This window comes from Triticum urartu, chromosome 2, assembly GCF_003073215.2.
Source record: "Triticum urartu cultivar G1812 chromosome 2, Tu2.1, whole genome shotgun sequence".
Classification (NCBI taxonomy): Eukaryota; Viridiplantae; Streptophyta; class Magnoliopsida; order Poales; family Poaceae; genus Triticum; species Triticum urartu.
In genome coordinates this window covers 632,169,555-632,191,556 of record NC_053023.1, presented here as the reverse complement: position 1 = coordinate 632,191,556, position 22,002 = coordinate 632,169,555, and the positions used below count along the sequence as shown (strand labels likewise).

The window sequence follows — 22,002 nt, the reverse complement described above, 5'->3', positions numbered from 1 at the left end:
ACAACGCAACGGGTGAGTCCCTACTCCTCTAGCCGATAACGAGGCCACTAGAAGAGAGAAAGGAAGGGGACCGAGGCAACGACATGAGAAAACTTTTGTGACGGCTAGGGTTGACAAAAGAGCAAGTTACTTAACAAGTTGAGTCGATGAGAAATAACAATCTACCGGGCGGCGGACCTGATTAGCAATCTCAAACCTTGATATATGCAAAAAAACAAATAAGAAATGGCAATCTTGGAAATATCCTTTTTAATGGCGCGAATAAGAATTTGCAACCAGGACTAATCTGCAAATAAGAGAACCGACGTTTTTATTGTCTTTGCGAAGGCTGACTAGTTGCTCTGCGACGTCGATTTCTGATCCGACGGCAAACCTATCGCACAAGCCTTTGGATGACTGGTTGATGAGGCAGATCCGCCTCCACGCGTACCGCACGAGACGGCACGGGCACGAAACGTCGGATCCACAGCCATGGCCTCCTCCGCCCCCCAGATGGCGGCGGCCGCGCCGGAGAATAGACCTCCCCGCTCGCTCTTCGACCTCCCCTCGGACTTCTTCGACTCGTATGTACTCTTCCGGTCCCACCCCGCCTTGGCCCCTTCCCCAGCGGAGCCGTCCGAACCCTCCCGGCCGGCGCCGGCGCCGTTGCAGCAGCAGCAACCGCCGGAGGCCGCGGGGTTCCGGTGGACGTGTAACACCTGCGCCGGCGAATTCGATTCACTGCAGGAGCAACGCGAGCACTTCAAGTCCGATCTCCACCGCCTCAACGTATATATCCTCATCCCTCTTCTTTACCTGACATCGCATCTTCCTTCGTGTATATAATACGTGATTGATGTGGTAAGAAACAACTGAAGAAAAAGTGTGAATGGTGTTTAGATGTTAGTGTTGATCATAGGACACATTCTTCAGCAGATGGAAATACGAACCTGCAGCTGTATGTGCTGTTCAGTGGAGTACCTGAGAACGACAGCAGATAGTAATCAATTGAGCCTCTAGATTCATCCAATCATTCAGTTGTACCTAGGAATAGCTAACTAGAAGCCTCTTATATTGCACCGGAGCCCCAAATTCTAGATGTTAGAACTTGAAACCCTATCAGGGTGAGTTTAAAATTGCCGTCTTTGGCTACACTGTCCTGCGAAAGCTCCTTACTAACAGCTTATTTGTTTAAGTAACTATAAATTGGGCGCCATCACATAATATAACTGATATGGCCTCCACAAACTCGACATGGAAGATTTGTTTGTTACATGTGTTTGACGTTTTCTACCAAATTCAGATATTTCATAGGAGTCAATCCACTCTTTGTTGCCCTTCCTCTTGCATTGGTGCATATCTTACATCCACATGGCGTCACTCGTATCAACAGCGAAATGTTCACTAAAAAGTACACTGTTCATGTTCTACTAACTGGAAATGTTTATGCCGTCATTACTGGTCCACTTTGCATTATTTTATTTATTTATTTATTATCTACTTTACTACTCTGGTGACCCACCTGACTAAACTGGTTAGTTCGTAATCATTAATTTGATCTTGGGGTAATTTTATTTCAACATTATCTTGATGCTGTGAAGATTCAATGCAAAACTTTCTACTTGCTACATACTTGAAAGTAAAACGGTTATTGTTTAGTGTAACTTTGGATTTAAAAGCATGAATCTCCTCCTGATGTTGTTATATTTAGTCTAATTACTGTGGGGTTTGTGTAGTCATTCTCAAAAACCTATCCATGCTACATGTTTCTCATCTTATTGACACTCTTGAATCTGTTTTTCTGGCAATCCTGTCAGGTTAAGCTGAGTGTTGCTGGTAAATCTATTATCAAGGAAGAAGACTTGGAAAAAATTGATTCTGATTCTCTATTTGACGATTTGGAGGTATCTAGTGTATCTGGTTCTGAGGACGAAAGGGAAGATGTGCCTGCATCGGATCACCGGCTCTCAGTTAAAGGCAAGGAAGACTTCAGGAAGAAACTTTTTTTTCATGGTCATTCTGGTGACACAGTTTCTTTTTGGAGATGCGTGCTGTTCAAAGAACATGAAGAACCATTTTTTGACTGCAAATCTGGAAAAATGGAAAGTCACGGGTCTACATCATATGTGCATGAAGATGAGATGATAAATAGAGTGAAGCAGTTGGCATGTGAACCTCGCAATGCATCACATTTGAGGATCATTATATTAACAAGTGGTGGACATTTTGCTGGATGTGTTTTTGATGGAAACAAAATATTAGCAAATAAAACTTTTCACAGGTAACAAGATTGTCAGTCCCTAATATTGTCCATGCTTGTTAGCCATATTTTCTTTATCGACATTACCGTGATGAATTTCTGTGTACACCCTGACATGATAAAGAACATCAACACTCTCAGTTTTATGACAACATTCAGTAATTTTGCCGTATGCAGAATAAATTATTTCTAAAAAAATGACAGAGATGTTTTTCTCATTGGAACAGTAAGAAATGCTCCTAGACAATAAATATTAAAGTAGTAAAGTTTGACTGAATTAAACTAGATAATCTAGCCACTATCATTTTCCTGTCGCTTTTGATAACCATGTCAAGTTCACCTTGCAGAATAAATTTTATTCTTTCAGTCAGCATAGTTGTACCTCTGTGACTGGCAAAATTAGTTGGATTTTTTGTTTGTCAAGCAAAATTAGTTGGCAATACTGTTTCTAACTTAATGTTAGTAATAACTGATAATTCTTACTTATTTATGTGTTAGGTATGTTGTAAGGGCAAAGGCTGGAAAGAGGCAGTCTGGAAAAGATGCTACCGGAAAGGTTGCACACTCAGCGGGCTCCTCTCTCCGCCGCTATAACGAAGCAGCATTGAAAAAGGTAATGTGCAGCTTAGAGCATAAGTTTATTTGGGTGCTTTTCACTGGAACTCTAGTAGATGTTAGCACCTGATTACAAGTTAGTATCCAAATTTGATCATGGTTTACTTATATTTCTTTTATTTGTTGTTGTTATTGTCGGTCTAATTGCAGGAAGTTCAAGAATTAATAGTTTCTTGGAAGCCATACTTTGACGCCTGTGTTTGTGTTTATATATACGCTCCATCAAAGAACCGCCAGATGCTCTTTGATGGGGATAAGGCTCAATCGGTATTGCAAGCATGTGATATTCGTCCACTCCCTTTGACTGTTCATCGGCCCACCTTGAAAGAAGCAAAACGCGTATACAATAACCTAACACAGCTCTATTATGAGACGGAATGCTCTATTATGGGTGAAGTATTACCCCTTGTGGAAAATGTGACAAAGTTTGAGCAAAGTACAGAAGCAAGGGAAGAAATAAGTGTGTCCCCTGAGGAACCTATTTTGGACTCATCGAATTCGCATGAAGCAATGGCTATACCATCTAATAATGCAACAACACCTCTCCATGAAGCTGCAAAGGCTGGCAATGTTGAACAAACTATGGAATTGCTCGAGCAGGGTTTGGATCCTTGTATCAAAGATGAAAGAGGAAAGACACCTTACCTGCTGGCTTCAGATAAAGAAGTCAGAAATACGTTCAGAAGATTCATGGCGCTCAACCTTGACAAATGGGATTGGCATGCTGCTGATGTGCCTAGTGCATTAACAAAGGAAATGGAAGAATCACAAGCTGCAAAACAGGTGAGTTTCATGTCCTGTGAACAAACTCTTCTTGTTCTCGTTGAATGAGGAAGAAGATGGCTGTGTAAATTGATCTGTAATTGTTCTTTAGGCAGAGAAGGATGCCAAGAAGAAAGCCAGAGCAAAGGAACTGAAGAAACAAAAGAAGGCTAGAGAGAAGGAAAAGGAAAAGGAAAAGGAAAAAGAGAAGGTTGGTAATGGTTTCATTATTATGATTGTTGTGAGTAAATATGACTGCATGTATATCTTATACTTGGTTGCACATGAATGCAATACACTATCTGGTGATATGTTGCAAGTACCATTCACTGGTTGCCCTTTTTTTAAACACCATTCACTGGTTGCCCTTTTTTTAAACACCATTCACTGGTTGCCCCAAATATAGTGCTTTGCTTTGCTGGCGTTTAATTTGTTACTTATGCCAGTATACATTCATCATCCCTAGATATGTTTTTGATCTAGCTGCTTATGTCTGACATTTAATCCTTCGAAACTGCAGGCGCTAGCAGCGCAATCACAACCTGTTGCTAAAGGCACTTCAGTTGGCCAAATGGGTAAATCAACTGCTTCTGTGCCAGGCCTGAAACATAAGAATCCCCAGGCTGTTGCTCTTTCGATGCAGGTATGTACTAAAGGGCAACCATCTTAGGCTAAGCACATCTTTGGTATATTTTCAAACCACACACATATTTATATCTCGATTCACTGTTAATCAGGAGGAACGAGACCGGAAACTCGCCGACGAAAGAGAGAAGAGAGCAGCGGCAGCGGAAAGAAGGCTCGCGGCGCTAGCAGTTCAATCAGGCGGCACATCAGGGCCCCCGGCGGCGGCGGGCAGCTCCACGCAGACTACAGCAGCGGCAAACGATGCTACATGTTCATGCTGTTTCTCGTCCCTGGCAGGCAAGGTACCATTCCATAGGTACAGCTACAAGTACTGCAGCACTACATGTATGCATCTCCATTCAGAAATGCTGGAAGATGACTGAGATTTTTGTTGTCGTGGAGAAACATACCGAGATTTTGTGGTACCTTCAATTTTAATTAACTAGTCCGGAGCTGGCCCATCTGCCAGTTTTTGCTTATGTTTTTACGCCATCTGAAGTTCTGAACTACTCCCTCCGCCCCGAAGTACTTGTTGCGAAAATAGATAGAAATGGATGTATCTAAAATTAAAAATAAATCTAAATACATGCATTTCTTGGACAAGTAATTCCGAGAGGGAGTAGTTTCTGGTTCTGAGGTCACATGCCGGTGTGTGTTCGTGCGTGGTTGCTGGGTTCCTGCACGTGAGCTTTTGCCGAAATGCCAGCCCCGAACACACTAGGCAGGGCTCCTCGACCGACCCCCTGCTTTTCACGCATCGTCGTGGCTACAAAACCTCCGAGCTTTTTCGCCGATTTTGTGACCGGCGCGACGGCAACGGCAGCGCACACCCAGTGGATGCCACGGCCCGTGACCTCGCCATGGCCATCTCCCCTTTGGCGCAAAAGGCGTGGCTGGCAGAGATCCATGGTGTCCTCGGCATCGGCCAACCACTTGGACAGCAATGGCCTCTCCGTGTGCATGCATGGACGCGGTGACGGCACACGTGAAAGCACCCGCTCACGGCTCACGTTGACATCCTCCCCGGAGCCCGGAGCTTTTATATCGGCACTGGACGGCGACGCCGCCAACATTTCGAGCACCTGAGTTCTTGCTGCCATCGAGTAGCTAGCCGCGGGATGTCGGGAGCGGAGCCATCGTCGGCGGGGGCGGGGGCGGGCAATGGCCAGCACGCGGCGGTGGACATCCGCGCGGCGGCGCAGCACGAGGAGCCGAGGCAGACGTCCATGAGCGGGCCGCTCAACCTCCGGAGCGACCGGAGGCCGCCGCCGGCGCAGAGGGCCTTCAGCCGGCAGGTGTCCCTGGGCAGCGGCGTCACGGTGATGGGCATGGACAGAGGCGGGAGGAACGGCGGCAGGCCCGGGCAGCGCGCGCTCCCGCGCAGCGGCAAGAGCCTCGGTGTGCTCAACCACAGCGGCGGCCTCGGCCCGGACGGCGCCCCGCGCAGGGGCGGCGACTTCAGCATGTTCCGGACCAAGTCCACGCTCAGCAAGCAGAACTCCATGCTGCCGTCGAGGATCAAGGAGGAGCTCGACGGCGTCGACCTGGACCGCGTCGAGGGCCAGCCCGCCGGCAGGCCGGCCGACGTGGACCCTCTCAACAAGAGCGTCCCCGCCGGCCGCTACTTCGCCGCGCTCCGCGGCCCCGAGCTCGACGAAGTCCGCGTAAGTCATCCATCCATCCATCTTGTCCTTGCTGATCAGTATGATTTTGCTGAAAAATCACACTGACTGAACTGTCTGCACGTAGGACTACGAGGACATCCTGCTGCCCAAGGACGAGGTGTGGCCGTTCCTGCTGCGGTTCCCGATCGGCTGCTTCGGGGTCTGCCTGGGGCTCGGCAGCCAGGCCATCCTGTGGGGCGCGCTGGCGGCGAGCCCGGCGATGGGGTTCCTCCGGGTGACGCCCATGATCAACGTCGCCGTGTGGCTGCTGGCGACGGCGGTGCTGGTGGCCACGTCCGTCACCTACGCGCTCAAGTGCGTCTTCTACTTCGAGGCCATCCGGCGCGAGTTCTTCCACCCGGTGCGCGTCAACTTCTTCTTCACGCCGTCCATCGCCGCCATGTTCCTCGCCATCGGCCTGCCGCGTGCCTTCGCGCCGGCGAGGCTGCACCCGGCGGTGTGGTGCGCGTTCGTGGCGCCGCTGTTCGCGCTGGAGCTCAAGATCTACGGGCAGTGGCTGTCGGGCGGCAAGCGGAGGCTGTGCAAGGTGGCCAACCCGTCGTCCCACCTGTCCGTGGTGGGCAACTTCGTGGGCGCCATCCTGGCGGCGAGGGTCGGGTGGGAGGAGGCCGGCAAGTTCCTGTGGGCCATCGGGGTGTCCCACTACATCGTCGTCTTCGTCACGCTCTACCAGCGGCTGCCCACCAACGAGGCGCTGCCCATGGAGCTGCACCCGGTCTACTCCATGTTCATCGCCACGCCGTCCGCCGCCAGCCTCGCCTGGGCGGCCATCTACGGCAGCTTCGACGCCGTCGCGCGCACCTTCTTCTTCATGGCGCTCTTCCTCTACATGTCCCTCGTCGTGCGCATCAACTTCTTCCGTGGCTTCCGGTGAGCACCATCCCATCCATGACCCATATCCGCTTGCACTCCACCGTCCGATCCGATCATCTGATGATCATTCGCCGTGTCAATTCAACAGGTTCTCCATCGCGTGGTGGTCCTACACGTTCCCCATGACGACGGCGTCGCTGGCCACCGTCAAGTACGCCGAGGCCGTGCCGTGCTTCACGAGCAGAGCCCTGGCGCTGAGCCTCTCCCTCATGTCGACGACCATGGTGTCGCTGCTGCTCGTGTCGACGCTCCTGCACGCCTTCTACTGGCGCTCGCTGTTCCCCAACGACCTCGCCATCGCCATCACCAAGGACCGGCAGGGCGGCGCGGGGAGGCCGCACGGCAAGGGGAGGAAGGCCGGCAAGAGGGTGAACGACATCAAGCGGTGGGCCAAGCAGGTGCCGCTCTCGGTCGTCTCCTCCATCACCAAGAGCAACTCTGCAGACAAGGAAGAAGAGGAGAAAACAGACTAGTTGTACATACTATGTGTGGTTAAACAGCATTACAGGATTCCATGGCTTGATCAGCATAAATAAGACACTTATAATACTATATGAATTGTAGTAAGCTAGAGCTAGAAGGAATACTATCTATGGATTGATCACAAGAGTGTTGTACATATCTTAGCTTATTCTCATTTCTCACTAGAACTGGCATTATAGGGTGCAAAGAAACCCCACAGGGTTCCAAATTAACTTCCAAGCATAGAAAAGATAAACATGCGACTCTTGAACAAATAAAATGTCTAAAAGGAGAACCGCCGCTGTTTGTCAACGTACATTGCGCACAATGAACTCACTTATTTAATACCTACTGATCAACACAAAATCATCATCATCCAGAACCTGCACCTCTTTCTGTCCCACAAAGTTCTCCCGCCCGATTGCTTCAACAATCCGGACAAACTCGGTCCTCTTTTCAAGAGAAAGAGGGGCATACGGTCTCCTGAAAACTGGCCGCACTACACCGAGCTGAGCCAGGGCAGTGTTGAGACCAATCGGATTAGGCTCAGAAAATAACCATTTCATCAGAGGCTGTAGCTTCTCATTTAGCGTTGTGTTCTCCCCTTCAAACATGAGACTGTGCATGAGACCAGGAACAAGGTTGCTAGTTACAGAAATGACTCCAGTAGCACCATATTTCCACCTTGAATCATGGCATTCGTCATCATTGCCACTCCATATTGCTATACCTTTGTCAGTGTAGCACTTCACCCGTTCATGTCCAACACATTCTTTCACTCCTGCCATGTTTGGATAACCTGAGAGAGCCTCAATGACCGCAGGAGGTATGTCCTGACCAGTCCTGGCTGGCACATTGTAAATGATTGTTGGACCCATCGGGAGTACTTCGTCGAAATGAGAGATCAGTCCTGCAGTTGAGGTCTTCCCATAGTAAGGATTGACATGGAGAGCTGCATGCATGCCAACAGCAAATCCCTGCTCTGAAGCGTGAATAGCTTCTCTAGTTGAGTTACTTCCCGTGTTGCCTATCACTTTAATGTTAGTTCCAAAGCAGTTAACAGTGTGCCCGATGAGCATGATGTGTTCATCCCAGCTCATAAGATGACCTTCTCCTGTTGTACCACCAACTATTACACCTTCAGCACCCCCGTTTATTTGTGTGTTTATCAAAGAATCATATGCTTCAAGATCAAATCTCCCATCTGGCAAATAGGGGGTTTTGACTGCTGTGATTAGTCTGAGACTTTTGATTCCATCCACTGATGTCCTGCAGGCAGGGAAAGATCAGATATAAGCAGCAGACATCGACATGTATCAAAGTCGTCAAATACTTGTGTGCAAACAGGATGGTCCATGTTAGTCATGTGGCTACTAAGCAACTAAATCCCTCGGTTAGCCATTCACTAGGATTGTACAAGCATCATTTGTTTAGCAGAATGAACCAAGCATATAATATCCTTAGTTTAGACTCTCATATCTACAACAATTGACTAGATTATCGAGACAAGGGATAATTCACAAAAACTAGGTTAGTTTTACAGAATTGGCTTAATAAAGGAAGATAATAAGAAGTTAAGAACATCCTTTGTTTCTCTATTAGCAAAACAATAATTCAGGGGCTATACCTGGACTTATTGTAATTCGCTAGAGAAATGGTGCAGAAGTACATGTGGCAATTTAGCAAAAGGTACAAACTGCAGAAGATAATAGTTATGCCAGTGGGCCCTGATGTTACAACAATAAACCGAGTGATGGTTGAAACAGGATTGATCACACAAACACAATAACTTTGACTTGGTAAACATCTTCTCCCAGTATGCTTTCATCCCTTGTCTCTGAGACAATAAATTTAACTTCACATTTCTACTTCTCAGTAGCTTTGGGGAGTTGTCATATTCCTCCCATGCAACAGAAAACAGCAGGAAGCAAACATGATCATCAATTGGTGTGCCAGTAAAGCATCTGGCCCTCAAGACTTTATCCAGGCTGCCATAGTACCATGCCATAAAAAAAGGGCCAAATTGATGTAATCTCCGTCAGTTTAAGTAAGAATATATTTCTTGTTTGACCTAACTCAATGAACAGCGATATCAAAATTTACAGATACTGACCATTGCAAGAAGTTGCCCAAGACATTCTAAATTTTGAAATGAATAAAACAAGAAACCAAGGCTTTCTAAATTTAGAGATAGAAAAGTCACCGATTTTTCACTTCAGTACTTCGCATTGGAAGATAATCATCAGTAGTGATGGCCGCAGCTGAAAACTTTCCTCTGCCAACCCTGTACAAGCACTTTTTGGCATTAGTGTGTTGCTTTTGGAAGTAGAGCAGCATATCAGGCAGAATAGACAGGCTGAAACAAGTGTGCAAAAATGAAAGCTAAAACCCATGTCCAGTTCTAACAATGGAAGGAAAACTGCACATTACAGAAGGATGACAATCCTGAATAATCAAGATGGGAAGCTGTGCATATTGTATGACAAATGAAACATATTATAAACACAGCCTCTTGAATAAAACAAGTGCAAAATATAACACTGCAATGGAACCTTCTTGAGTACCTACCAAGATGTGTGTGGCTCAGGAAATACGTTGGCGCCGCCTACTGGTACTACTTATTTCTTGTTTTTTCCTTGAGAAAGAGGCTTCATAGCTTCTGATTCTATTACTAGAAACAAAGGATTTGCAAAGATTGACTAATTATAGCTCAAATACAGACTCGGTCCACCCACCACATTGTCTGGTGCCTCCTATTTGATAAGTTGCTAGTATAAAATCTGCTTCCTTAATAAATAAATAAAAGGCAACCATCACACTGGAATAGTTTTACAGCCAAACAGCTCCCCACATGTTTGGTGCCAACTAAAGTAAGAGCAAACACGCTGTCATTATCCTTAATTTAGCACTCAAAACAAAATACACCAACTATTCTGAGGTCCAAGTCTAGAACTACAGCTGAATAACTAATCCAGTTCTGTTCATTTCTGCCGGGGGGGGGGAAGCCAATTCTCGCTGGCCTTCTATTCACTATCCACCCAATCTCACTGTCTCACTGACTAGTATCCAATGGCCGAACAAATCCAGGAATCTCAACCGAAATTCGCACATGAGTACTCTCATCAGACTGTTCCGATTTTAGTAATCAACAAATCGGTTATATACACTAAAAAAACGTAGTCACAGAGACCGGGGGGCAACCTGTGTGACGCGAGCGCCGCGGCGGCGGAGCGAGAGAGCGCCAGGCGCGGCGGGGACGCTAGAGCGCCAAGGCCCTTCCAGCCGAGGCGGACCCCCGGGGTAGCCGTCGGCTGCGCCGCCATCATTGTTTCGTCCCTCGAGTGAAACCAGCGAACCAGGCGAGGGTTTTGGAATTTGGGTGTGGGCGTGGCTGACGCGGTGACGCCGTAGGCAGACGGGACTAACGGCTTCTAACCCGTCTGGATGCGCTGGGCTGGGTTGGGCTGGTCACGTCTGGACGGCACGGTACGGTGTGGCCTGGGCCCCTTTTTTATAGAACAGTGGCCTGGGCTTTTCGACTCGCCCGTGGAAGAGGGAAAAGAGGGAAGTACATAGTTTTTTTCTTGCGAAATGTGGAAGTACATAGTAGTTTTCACTCCTGATTCTCAAAAAAAAAAAACCCTCCTGATTCTAAAAAAAAATCAATTCTGATGAAATCCTCTGTGATGAATCACATCCATAGTGGTTTTGGGGCTGTTTGGATGGGACCCAGAGCCGCCCTGCCAATTTTTCGGTTGTTGACCGATGGGCTGATAGGTGTTTTGAAGGGCAGTTTGGATCGTGGCCCACGGTCACCACGCCAAAATCTTGGCGTTGACTAACTGCATGGGTGAATGTTGGATTAAAGCCTAGCTTCCCTTTCCATGCCAATATTTTGGTCGTCTAGTTTAGATATGATGCCCATGCGCCGACGATGCGCCGACGAAGCGCGGGCGGTCGATTCCTCCGGCAAATTTTTGGATCACCCTGATTTGGCGTGGCCATCCTAGGTGTAATCCAAACGTCCCCCTAATTTTTCATATCCTTGCCATTTTTTTGGTCATCTCTTGAGATTCTGCTGCAACCTGTGGGTGAAACCCTGGTAGCAAAATCTTGTGCCAAAATTTTGACAAACCCTCGTTTTTGTAGGGGTGGCATGGGCACCAACCAAGTAGCCCCATAGTTTTCACTCTTGAAATCCCCTGTGATGAGTCACATCCATAGTTGTTTTGGGGTTGTTTGGATGGGTGCCTAGAGCTATCCGGGCAATTTTTGATCGTTCACCGATGGGTTGGTAAGTGTTTGGATCGCGCCTATCACTGCCAATTATTTGGTCACCCCTTGAGATTCTGCTGCAACCTGCGGGCGAAACCCTGGCGATAAAATCCTGTGCCAAAATTTTGGGGCAAGCCCTCGTTTGGTAGGGTTGGCATGGGCACCAACCAAACAACCCCTTTAACTCATTATGCTGACTGGGTTATGACATGTTAGATGACGTGGCAGCGAACGGGTTGGGATGAAATTTCCTCATTTGTAGGCATGCAAATTTGAAACACGTGCCCTCAAATCAAATGAAATTTGGAACACGTACACTCAATTAAATCAAATGAATTAAAATTTAAATATAATGTGAATTTTAGTTCATTTAGTCGAACTAAGGAGAGTCAAAGGGTACCTTCAAGATTCCAGATTTGCATCCTACCCATTTGCTACTCCTCTCCTCTCACGCACAGAAGGCAATTTGTGACAACCCTAGCTCCCATCACGCGCAACTCTCTCACTTTTAGAGATGACATTGTTCCTGCTAAAATCTCCACAAAGAACATTCTGCAAGTTTTCTCTCTTTGCATTTTTTGGTTCAAAAACTTGGACCAAAGGGACGCAGCTAGGTCCTAGCTGCTGTTCCTCACTTCCCATCTTGGTGCTCTATAGTAGTATGTTGATGCAATATGTTAAAATAAGAGCTACAAAAGACAAACATATGGCTTTTTAGCACATACACCGTTCATCATTCACTCTTACAGTACACGATTTTATTCTTTGGTGCAGCTTGCAATTCAAGGTATTTCATTTACCTAAAAAAAAGGTATTTCATCATGAAATTTGCACACATATACGTTACATCCTTATATATAATTTTTTAGCGATATTTGAAACAGAAAAATTTCAAACTGATTTATTTTTATTAACAGGCTCCATGAAGCTGCCGTCCGAAACACCTTACTAATATTTTTCCCTATTCCTGGGTTTGCAAACAAAGGACGCCCTTCCCTAAAAAAAGAAGAGGCCCGACGTGGGCATCATATGCGCATAACTACGGCCATCGCCAGCGCCCAGCGAGCTAGATAGCGAGAGAATATTAGGGCATGTACAATAGTTGATAAGATAGTCTTATCTTAAGTTTTGTATGTAAATTAGAGATGACAAAAAAACATGTCTATAATGGGTCATCTTTTAGTCTTATCTTCAATAATTAGTTGTTCCTAAAAACATGGTGAAACAAATTGTGCTAAGAGATCATCTCTTGTCTTCTCTTAAATAAGACAAGACAAGCCTTTTCTTATCATTTCTCTCTCCTTCACCTCATCATTTATCCTACCTGGCACTCTTAAGATAGAACCATTGTACATGCCCTTACAAGAGACTGGCTTGAATGTTTTTTTCTAAACAGAGACAAACAGATGCAGCGACCAGTTGGTCAGGTCTTGCTTTTTTCATGACACCACATCTACCAACCTCTGTGGACGAGATTAAATGGGTCAGTGAGTTTCGTGCTGAGTTCTTGTAGGTACTTTCGGAGGCCTAAACAAATACTCCCTCTGTGAAGACAATAGGTTTCAGTAATTGTTGTTTCGTTATGCAGGGAACTCCCAAGCTTGCCCAAACTGCTCGGCCTCATCTGACATGAGATGACGTGAAGCCGTGGACAACGCTCTTGGTGCAATACTGAATTTAAGCGCTCAACTTTTATATTCTTACATTGGAGGCCACAGCGCATTGCAGAGTGATCGAATCACATAATCTGCTTGTCGAGATCAGTTAATTTCTTTTAACATCATAGAAGTTTTCCTTTCTTGGGGCAGATGACACTTCAGTGGCCCTTCTTGACAGCATGTGATACCTCCAGGGAATGTAAAGCCTCCCTGAAAAACCATATTCCAACAATTACAGCGTATACAAAAGCATATAGCATATGCATGGTGCATGTTTAGATAATGCTCTTGTGTATTCAAGCACTATTTAGCATACAGGAGTTTCATAGTAGACGGTTCGGTTCAGCTTCCCTAGGAGTTCTGGAAACATCTCACGTCCCAAATGACAGGAAATAAAATCATCTACAAACTACTGGCTAGAAGTTCTTTGCAGATAAAAGAAGTCACCAGCAAGTCAATTAATGTGTTTCTAGATGACAGCTACAGATGATATGTACGTATTTGATTGAATTATTGTGCCGCACCGAATCTAGTGAATTTTGTCCTTCCAAACTAAGAATTCAATGGACGGGGAAGAGTAGGCTACCTCAAGGCGTTCTCAATCTCAGTGTTCAATGGGTCTAATTTGAGGCCATCAAGGAATGCATCACATGCCTTTTCATAGTCCTGAAGACAGAAGGACCACGGCATAATGAAGAAAGATTTTCTACAGAAAATACAGCTGTGGAAGCCAATTATACATTTCTTTTACCTTTAACAGCATTCGAGCAGCTCCTTCCCGGAAGCAGGCCTTCGGCCAGTCACGACGCAGTGCCCTGCAAATTTGAGCATCCCGCAAAGCTTTGTCTCCTTCACCCATGTTAAGCCAGCAAACGCTTCTATTTGAAATCAATGTTACATTCTCTGGGTAGTCACCTTCTGCCTACACCAACAAATCAAACCAGTAGTTATCACTTTTGCTAACTGGTACCACTTAAATAAAAATTCATCAGGGGCATTTGTGTGAGTACAATTAAACTGGCAAAACTTTTTTGAAAGGGGTAAGTGCTAAGCTCTGCATAAATCGTATGATAAACCCACATACAGATTAGATAGGATGCAATTTTACTTTGTTATTAAGACTTTAAGCCATCCAAATTAGAGCCTTTCTAACCTACCTAAATTAAAATGGCAATTTGGTACGTATATGGCATGGCACCATATAACTCGTCAGCAAATCGGGCAGAAACATTCCCGAGGGGGTCCAATAAACCCTGGGATAATTTACGATCATTCAAGTTCACCACATTCTGAAGATCGTACCAAGCCACAACAAATGGCTGCCTTTTTTCTCCTTTTAAGCAAACAAAAGAGAAGGTAGAAGTTTAGGGCAACCTGCTTTTTAATTGACAGTACTGACTAAGGCAACAACACCTAAATCAGCAGCAGCAGCAGCAACAACAACAACAGGAAGTATGAAATACTGACAGCCAGATTGCACAAAGTTCAAGTGGCAGGAAAGGCTTTTCCTCTAATCACGATGAAAATGGCTTTCCATAGCATCCCAATCAAGAGACTGGCATTATTAACGTTTGGCAGATACCATGAACACACGTGTAAGCCATACAATTGCCGATAGATCACAATAATATTGATTTTTCTGAAACTACATAACTTTCCTTAAAATATCGCGCAATTGTAAACTAGGAGTGATAAGACAGCATCGTGGAAAATATACCATGGTGTAGAGCCTTGCTGCAGTAATATAGTCTTTTCTCTTGTATGCTTTGTTTCCTTCTATCTTCATATTAGATGGATTCAATTTTAAAATAGGGTCATCCTGTACAATTGGAGTATATCAGATACATATGGTTAAGACATATATGGGAAGGTAGCAGATATAATCAGCCAACTTAATATTAGCTTGACCTATGCGACTTGTTTATTTTTACATATCCCCCACCGGCCCACCCCCACCCAAACTCCGAACATGCACATAACGCATTCACAACTGCTTCCAAAACAGTGAAAGAACCTGTGTTACCCAATGCTGATACTTCTGCCGAGAAGCCATATCCGAAAATCTTGACCATTTAGGAATTACCACATAAACGTGGAATGGGAACACATTCAGTCATATTTCACAATTTCAGTGCTATTGTGCAAACTTCCAACTTCCCACTCGAATTATTGAAAAAGGGATGAACACACTAGGTAGCTAGACGTGACATAGTTTGTTAAATTTTAAATAAGCCACCTCACGCATTGAAATTACACCTTCTCCATGACCACTAAACTGCCGCATCCACCATCCAATGTGGAACTATCCGAGGTAAACATATGACTACACATTCATTTCTCATAGCTTTCACAAGTATCTATTTGAGATCAATTATGTGCTTGATTTGCCCCCCCCCCCCCCCCCAGAAGAGACAAGTAGCTCATAATTGCAACTACAGAATGTAATGGAACTAAGTGTGATATATTTAGAGAAAGCATAAGTCAAATTGATAGTATTCCTGTTCCTGCTACTAGACCCTTAAATCTCGATGAATTTATGGATTTACTAATTCATAGTTCATAGCAAACCAATTGCAATGCTGCCTTCAAGAAAGGTGAATGGAAATATGTGCTACTTTTGTCTACATGCTTTCAGCTCTTGAACTCAGGGGTAATAATTGAAGAATGAATTGAATAGGAAATGCTCTAGTGCAACAAATACTTTCTTTCAAGTGAGGGTACACATTGATTATTGAAGAATCTACAGAATACTGCAAGAACTGTTAAGACCAAATAATAATAAAATCTTAGATATGACAATGGTGTTCTAGTTTGTACCTTCTCTTTTGATTTTACGTAAGCCATTATCCCATCAATGCTCCAATCACGCACCGATGGAATGCGAGAAGTTACTGGAAATAGGATCTCAACGTCTTCCCGGCTATTGTAAGATGCAGCAACTTCAATTGGCAGGCGTCCAAACTGTTATGAATAAACAGAGACATATTTTACTTGAAAGGGCCCACCAGTGTCATGACAGTATCACAGTAACAACTTAACATAGCAGCCATAGGTGGCATACAACATCTGGCTAGAGCTGAACATGGCAATAATGAAAATTTCACTTATATACTGCCTTTAAATTACTACGCCCTCTGTTCACAAATGTAAGACATTTTGGCAGTTTAAATTGAACTGCCAAAACATCTTGCATTTATGAACAGAAGGAATACTTCCATCCACAAGGATAGGTCTGCATGGGATCTGTGCACTGAACCTTTGAGCCTTTGGCCACTAGTTTATGAAAATAAATAGTAGATAAAGTTATGAAAATAATGTCATCGGATTTATTGCGCAAAACCCTGTCATAACATGACTGGAAACCATAGTTAAATCTTGCATCGAAGACCGTAAACATTAAAGAACCCGCCTTTGTGCGTGCAGGGAACATCTAGTAGAGTATCGACCTATTCTAATGCATGTTAAATGCCACCCATTAACCTTGAGGTTTTGGTTGTCCTCACAAGCACTTGCAGTGTCAAGGTGGGTCTAGCAGACATAACTGATACATCATCTAAGTGCTTGATTCATCACCAAATGCAACAAAGCGATGCTATGGCGGCCACCTCAACTATGTCATGCTAGAAGGTCTCTAGTCCATCATCTAAGGCCAACAAGGGTCGAGCACACCTGACCTTGCAGATGTTCCAGATCTCAGACAGCTGTATGTAAGGGAGGGAAGTGTATACCACTACCCTGGGCATGTGGCTGTCAGGACTTTTCCCGGAAGGCATGTCAGAATGAAGACACAGCAATGCATTACAGTCTGAGTCCTAATCTTGTAATAGCCCCAGTTTGAATGGTATATGCCTAGTTACAAGGGAATTACTACTACAAAGGTCGAGTGTGCATCCTTCTCCTAGGACAAGGTTCCTAAGGTCCTAATAGCCCTGCAGATCATAACAAAATACTTCCGCATTGTGAGCAAGAACATCTTCTAGATATCTGAATGTCAACAAGAATTAGTCGTCAATTCAATTTCCATTGTGAAGAACATGCACTGGTAACTGAATGAAAAGGTCAAAACTTACATCATCAAGGACATTGGGATCAGCGCCAGCATTTAGTAAGCACTTGAGACAATCAGTTAAACCCTCATCTATAGCAACTATTACAGGATCAGCACTGCCAAGACCCTTCAAATCAGCACCGGCCTACACAGAAAATATTGCAGATGCCTCTAAATAAGACTGGCATAACTTCAGTTGGTTGCACAAACAATGTACACCACCTTAATCAGAAGCTTCACACATTTCTGCCGGTGAGCTCGGAGAGCAACAATGAGAGGTGTATCGGCGATGCAAACTGATTTGTTACACTGACAGTGAAGGTGAAGAAAATTAGCACTTCAGCTTGTTGAAAGTTGGCACATGTGGAGAACAAAAAAAGTGGTATGCACACAGAATATGAACAGGTGGAACCAAATTGGCAGAACACGGTTACAAATAGGTGGGCATAAGGAAATTAGCACCCTTACATGATGAAAGTTTGCAGACATGAGGCAAGCAAAGAAGTGGTAGTAACAGAACCACATAAAGAACCATATTGCTAAAACACGGTTACAAATTTGGAGTCATATATTACATACAAACATATAAACCTATGCACACTGTTAGTGAACACATGACATTAATCAGTCAAACCATAAGCACGCAACGAGTTTAGGAATAAGATCCATTGACTTACCTAATACGAACCAAATTTGTTCCTAATCTACTCCATTTATTTCAAGCACTTCCCTCCAATGAGCCACGGAGTATCAAGAAAAAAAAAACTAAAGTGTGTGTCTTACGATCTTCTCTTTCCAGATAGCAAATATCACAGCCAGGACAACTTGATTTAGATTTGGCACTGTGCCGGTCAGATATATCTAATCCATTGATACCCTAAATTGTACAAGTCTACTCAGTTCCAACCCCAGAAGCGAAGTTACAGCAATTGAACTTCAACATAAATATGCTATATAGCAGCATATTCATGGAGTGGATTGTGCAGTACTTGGTGCGTTAAGTACAAGGAGCAAACAAGGTAAAATAGTGAGACTTGCATCTGCATGGTGATCCAACAAAATCTTCATAGCACCATCTAACCCAAATACAGCAGCAATATGCAGTGGCGTCCCCGAGTCAGAATAACAATTGACATCAGCTCCTTTTGACAGCAAAACCTTTACTATTTCACAATTCCCTGAATTAGAAATACAGATCATGCAATAGGTCAGTATTATTACTCTTTCACAGTTTTCTTAATTAAAAGTCAGACCTTGCAATAGGCACTGTTATAGACAAGTATGATAATATAGCATATCCATAATGTAAATGTTGGTTCTATTTCCCCTTTGTGAATAGGCAATGCTCCTGCCAGTTAAAATATAAACCTCCCTGTATCTTATCACACCAGCATGTGAAAGGAACAAAAGAACTTCTTGCATGTCTGAATGTGATGTGCACCATCTCAAATGGCAAGAAAGATATAATAACAGCAAACCTGGAAAATTCTGATGACTCTGGTGATAACTGCAACACTAATGAGGACTAGCAAATCCAGATGGTCAAAGGAAGTATATGACAGCAATTCATCATAGATGTGTCATGTTCAGAGTTGGTTCAGATAGTAGCTGCAATCGAACTTACAGATTTATTTTCTTTCCCCGATAGGTATATAAATTAGTAGATCATTTCCAGCCTTAAGTAGGAATGGAATTGTTGTCTATACATCTCAAGTTCTGATCAAATTCAACTCAAATAAACAGGAATTCTGATACTACCTAGCAAAGATTTAGAAACCGGTTGCAAAATATTCTGACGAATAACAAATTTTCCTGGCTGATATTGCTAGGAAATAGTTTCCTCCTGCCTCAATCGTAAATTTAAACACAAAATTTAATTGAGCTGATATCGGTTGAATACAAAGGTTTGACCATTTTCAGACGAGAATTATTGTTCTCAAATTTAAAATCAAAATACTCAATTATCAATTTGTATTGGTAAGTCTTAGAACTACAGGATGGTCAGTTGGTAACTCTTAAAGTTTGAATGGCCACTGCTTAGGTCCAGACTTTCAGATGTTATCTACTCGGTTTATACTGAAACACATCATTTACTTGCACAAACAGAAAAAAAAAACACCAAAATCACTCACCCACCCAACCCATTCATCGTGGAGAAATCTCTACAACAAGAAGCATAAGTGAATAACCATGTCAGCCTTGAATAATAACTATGCACAACCTTGCTACTGCATGGGTAGTTCCCTGTCTTCCAACATATAATGGTTATCCCACAATTATTTACATTCAGCGAAAACAGATAAGGAAACAATTTATAAATAGTCCCAACTGAAATAGAAAATAGATAGAGACCTTGTCCAACTGCCATGTGGAGAGGAGTACGGTTTCCCGGACCAGACTTATCTGGATTGGCACCGTGATCAAGAAGATAGCGCACAACATTCACAATTCCATTAACAGCTGCATAACTCAGAGCTGTCTCGCCTATCAAAATCATCAAAAGAAAAGGCTTGTCAAAACAGAGATTTTTGCAGCAAAGCATCTTTGCTTTGCTATAATACATGAAAAGTACCTTGACTAACGACGCATGGCATAAACATACTTCATTTTGATGTGGCTCTCTAAATGAAGTGCATAGTGCTGATTTCAGCAGGATAAGTACCAAAACAATGCAATAAAAATATTAACACAAAACTAGGATAGAGATGTCAATGTGCACATAACCAATCATCCTCGTATGATTCAGCTTTGACAAATTGGCATGTCAGTCTGCTACGCAAGTCTACTAAAAATTGTTCAGTTGTATCAAATTGTAATTTATGCTATGCTTCCAAATCAGGAGTACCGCCCCCCCCCCCCCTCCCTTCCTGATTGTGTGTTATAGGCTGAGATTACGCATGCAGTCTTCATGTCTAATCCAATAAGCTAAAATCTAGGAAACAACTTATTTATCCGTTCTAGTGTATGAAATCATGGCACCAGTCTTTTCAAAAAAGGTCATGGCAGCAGAGACAATGATATCATGGGAAAATGGTTCTCCATAATCATGCATCATGCAGATCAGATTTAATTTAAATTCGATCGAGCAAGCAACCTAAGCATGCAGGTAACACTTACCTTGATCAGAATTCAGAAACATGAAATAATTGGTCGATTTATTACAGTTTACAGTAAGATACACCGACGCTAAAGCAACTACCAGTTAACCAAATTTGCCACTGAAACACAACGCTAGCAAATTCAGTATTACAATCCAGTTAATTACAATTTCCCTGCAGAACTTGTACTCTTGCCTAGTGAAAAACATACCATGAGATAAGCCAAATCAAATCGCCAGAAAAACTGAAACCAACAAGTATACTCTATATATACCTACAGGGTACAGGCAGCGTACAAACTTGGGGAAATCTGATGCGCGGCTGGAGTGCTGCTCAGTCACCCAGATTTCCCAACGTGACTAGACATTCATTTCTGACAACGGAGTGTTTCGCTTAGCACGAGATGGAACACAAGGAACAACCTGACTCGTCGGTGGCATCGACATTCACCTGGAGGTCCTCGACCAGGTAGGCGCACACGGGCATCCTCCCGTGAACGGCGGCGACGTGCAAAGCCCGAGCGCCGCAGTTACTCGCGGTCGCGCCCTCCACCGCCTCCCTCAGGCGGCCTTTCCCGCCGTCCAGCGCCCTCGCCGTCCCTGCGAGACGGAGCGAAAACCCCAAATGAGCGTCCGAGCGAGTTTAACAGAGCAGGCAGGAGGAGATAGTATCGTAGACCGCAGCGCGCGTACGTACTCTTGAAGAGGGGGAGGTCGCCGTCTTCCGCCGCCTGGAGGAGCCGCGCCTGCAGCACGGCGAGAGCTACACGGGCGAGCGGAGTTCGGTAAGAGGCCGCACTTGGGGGGTGTTGGGGCTAGGGTTTGGGGGTGCTTACCGTACTCGAGAGGCGACGCCATGGCGATGGATTTGCGGAAGTTGGGGTTCGAATTTCGATTTTGCAAAAAATAAGGAGTCGGCTAATATGCGGGAGGGAATCAAGGAACGACGAAACGGACGATACGGTGGACTGGACGGGAACGAGTGTTGACTGATCTTGGGCTTTTTGGGCTTTGATGAAAGGGAGAAAATTACTCCCTTCGTAGATAAATCTATATCTATACTTCTACACTAATATAAAAAGAGCCAAATAGGCAGATTCAATTAATTTTGATCATTAAATCATGTCAATCCAACGACCTAGACTCCTTCAATATTGAGTGTTCAACATATTTAGTATGTAGTTAATTTTATGCCAAATATAGTATTAATCACATAATAACACGTAAATAATATCTTATTTAATATCCGCATGCGTTTAATGTACTTCCAGACTAACGTGCATTGCACGTACACATTGACTAGTATAGAAAGAGAGCAACTAGTTGACGACCGCTTCTTCGAAAGCCTCACAACGATCAGCGTCACTTAGCGCGCTCTCAGCCGCCCGTCACGTGTCGCACTCTGAATGCTCCCTTCGAAAAAAATATTTTCTACACGCGTTTTTGGCTTTTTAAATGATTTTTTTGTTTTTTTTGACGTTTTGGTTTTCGCCGGTCTTAGCTTTTGTCCCGAAAAATTTACGCGAAAAAACACGCTTTTTTTGCTTCAGCGAGAGGCGCGGTTTTGCTTTTGAGAGAGGCACAACCATGCATCTTGGAAATGGAAAAAAAACGTGTTTTTTAACTTTTTTTCCTTCTGCCACAGCACGGTTTTGCTTTCG

The 22,002-nt window shown here is 44.3% G+C and overlaps 3 protein-coding genes across 5 annotated transcripts; 1 reads left to right on the top strand and 2 right to left on the bottom strand.

Annotated features, from left to right (window-relative positions):
- The first annotated feature begins 411 nt into the window (after window positions 1-411).
- LOC125539307 (ankyrin repeat and zinc finger domain-containing protein 1-like) lies at window positions 412-7,350 on the top strand. 2 transcript variants are annotated; one of them, XM_048702734.1, is made up of 10 exons: window positions 412-768; window positions 1,797-2,260; window positions 2,738-2,852; window positions 3,005-3,637; window positions 3,729-3,827; window positions 4,137-4,259; window positions 4,541-4,665; window positions 5,760-5,907; window positions 5,993-6,798; window positions 6,890-7,350. In XM_048702734.1, the coding sequence occupies exons 1-10, from the start codon at window positions 472-474 to the stop codon at window positions 7,272-7,274; spliced, it is 3,195 nt and encodes a 1,064-aa protein (XP_048558691.1). In that variant the 5' UTR covers window positions 412-471; the 3' UTR covers window positions 7,275-7,350. The 2 variants fall into 2 exon arrangements, with proteins under 2 accessions (XP_048558691.1, XP_048558690.1); XM_048702733.1 differs by lacking the exons at window positions 5,760-5,907; window positions 5,993-6,798; window positions 6,890-7,350 and having other exon boundaries at window positions 417-768; window positions 4,354-4,722.
- Window positions 7,351-7,376: 26 nt separating this feature from the next.
- Window positions 7,377-10,684, bottom strand: LOC125539308 (4-hydroxy-tetrahydrodipicolinate synthase 2, chloroplastic). The gene is made up of 3 exons (XM_048702735.1): window positions 10,465-10,684; window positions 9,467-9,547; window positions 7,377-8,532 (listed from the first exon to the last, which is right to left on the bottom strand). The coding sequence occupies exons 1-3, from the start codon at window positions 10,587-10,589 to the stop codon at window positions 7,605-7,607; spliced, it is 1,134 nt and encodes a 377-aa protein (XP_048558692.1). The 5' UTR covers window positions 10,590-10,684; the 3' UTR covers window positions 7,377-7,604.
- A 2,013-nt stretch (window positions 10,685-12,697) lies between these two features.
- On the bottom strand, window positions 12,698-21,330 carry LOC125539306 (ankyrin-1-like). Of its 2 annotated transcripts, XM_048702731.1 has the most exons (12): window positions 21,178-21,330; window positions 21,039-21,104; window positions 20,765-20,941; window positions 19,597-19,728; window positions 18,283-18,422; window positions 17,467-17,553; window positions 17,267-17,389; window positions 16,014-16,157; window positions 14,914-15,015; window positions 13,948-14,118; window positions 13,783-13,862; window positions 12,698-13,406 (listed from the first exon to the last, which is right to left on the bottom strand). In XM_048702731.1, exons 1-12 carry the CDS (start codon window positions 21,197-21,199, stop codon window positions 13,355-13,357), a joined length of 1,296 nt encoding a protein of 431 aa, XP_048558688.1. In that variant the 5' UTR covers window positions 21,200-21,330; the 3' UTR covers window positions 12,698-13,354. The 2 variants fall into 2 exon arrangements, with proteins under 2 accessions (XP_048558688.1, XP_048558689.1); XM_048702732.1 differs by lacking the exon at window positions 13,783-13,862.
- Window positions 21,331-22,002: the final 672 nt, after the last annotated feature.

Excerpts from the sequence above, each read along its gene's own strand:
- LOC125539307 (XM_048702734.1), top strand. The coding sequence starts at position 472 with ATGGCCTCCTCCGCCCCCCAGATGGCGGCGGCCGCGCCGGAGAATAGA. Across the intron at positions 2,853-3,004 it reads ACGAAGCAGCATTGAAAAAG|GAAGTTCAAGAATTAATAGT; the intron begins GTAATGTGCAGC and ends GTCTAATTGCAG. Across the intron at positions 4,260-4,540 it reads CTGTTGCTCTTTCGATGCAG|GCAAGGTACCATTCCATAGG; the intron begins GTATGTACTAAA and ends CGTCCCTGGCAG.
- LOC125539308 (XM_048702735.1), bottom strand. The coding sequence starts at position 10,589 with ATGATGGCGGCGCAGCCGACGGCTACCCCGGGGGTCCGCCTCGGCTGG. Across the intron at positions 9,548-10,464 it reads GCGGCGCTCGCGTCACACAG|GGTTGGCAGAGGAAAGTTTT; the intron begins GTTGCCCCCCGG and ends GTGCTTGTACAG. Across the intron at positions 8,533-9,466 it reads AGTACTGAAGTGAAAAATCG|GACATCAGTGGATGGAATCA; the intron begins GTGACTTTTCTA and ends CCCTGCCTGCAG.
- LOC125539306 (XM_048702731.1), bottom strand. The coding sequence starts at position 21,199 with ATGGCGTCGCCTCTCGAGTACG. Across the intron at positions 21,105-21,177 it reads GGCGTCGCCTCTCGAGTACG|CTCTCGCCGTGCTGCAGGCG; the intron begins GTAAGCACCCCC and ends TCGCCCGTGTAG. Across the intron at positions 13,407-13,782 it reads GAGATTGAGAACGCCTTGAG|GGAGGCTTTACATTCCCTGG; the intron begins GTAGCCTACTCT and ends ATGGTTTTTCAG.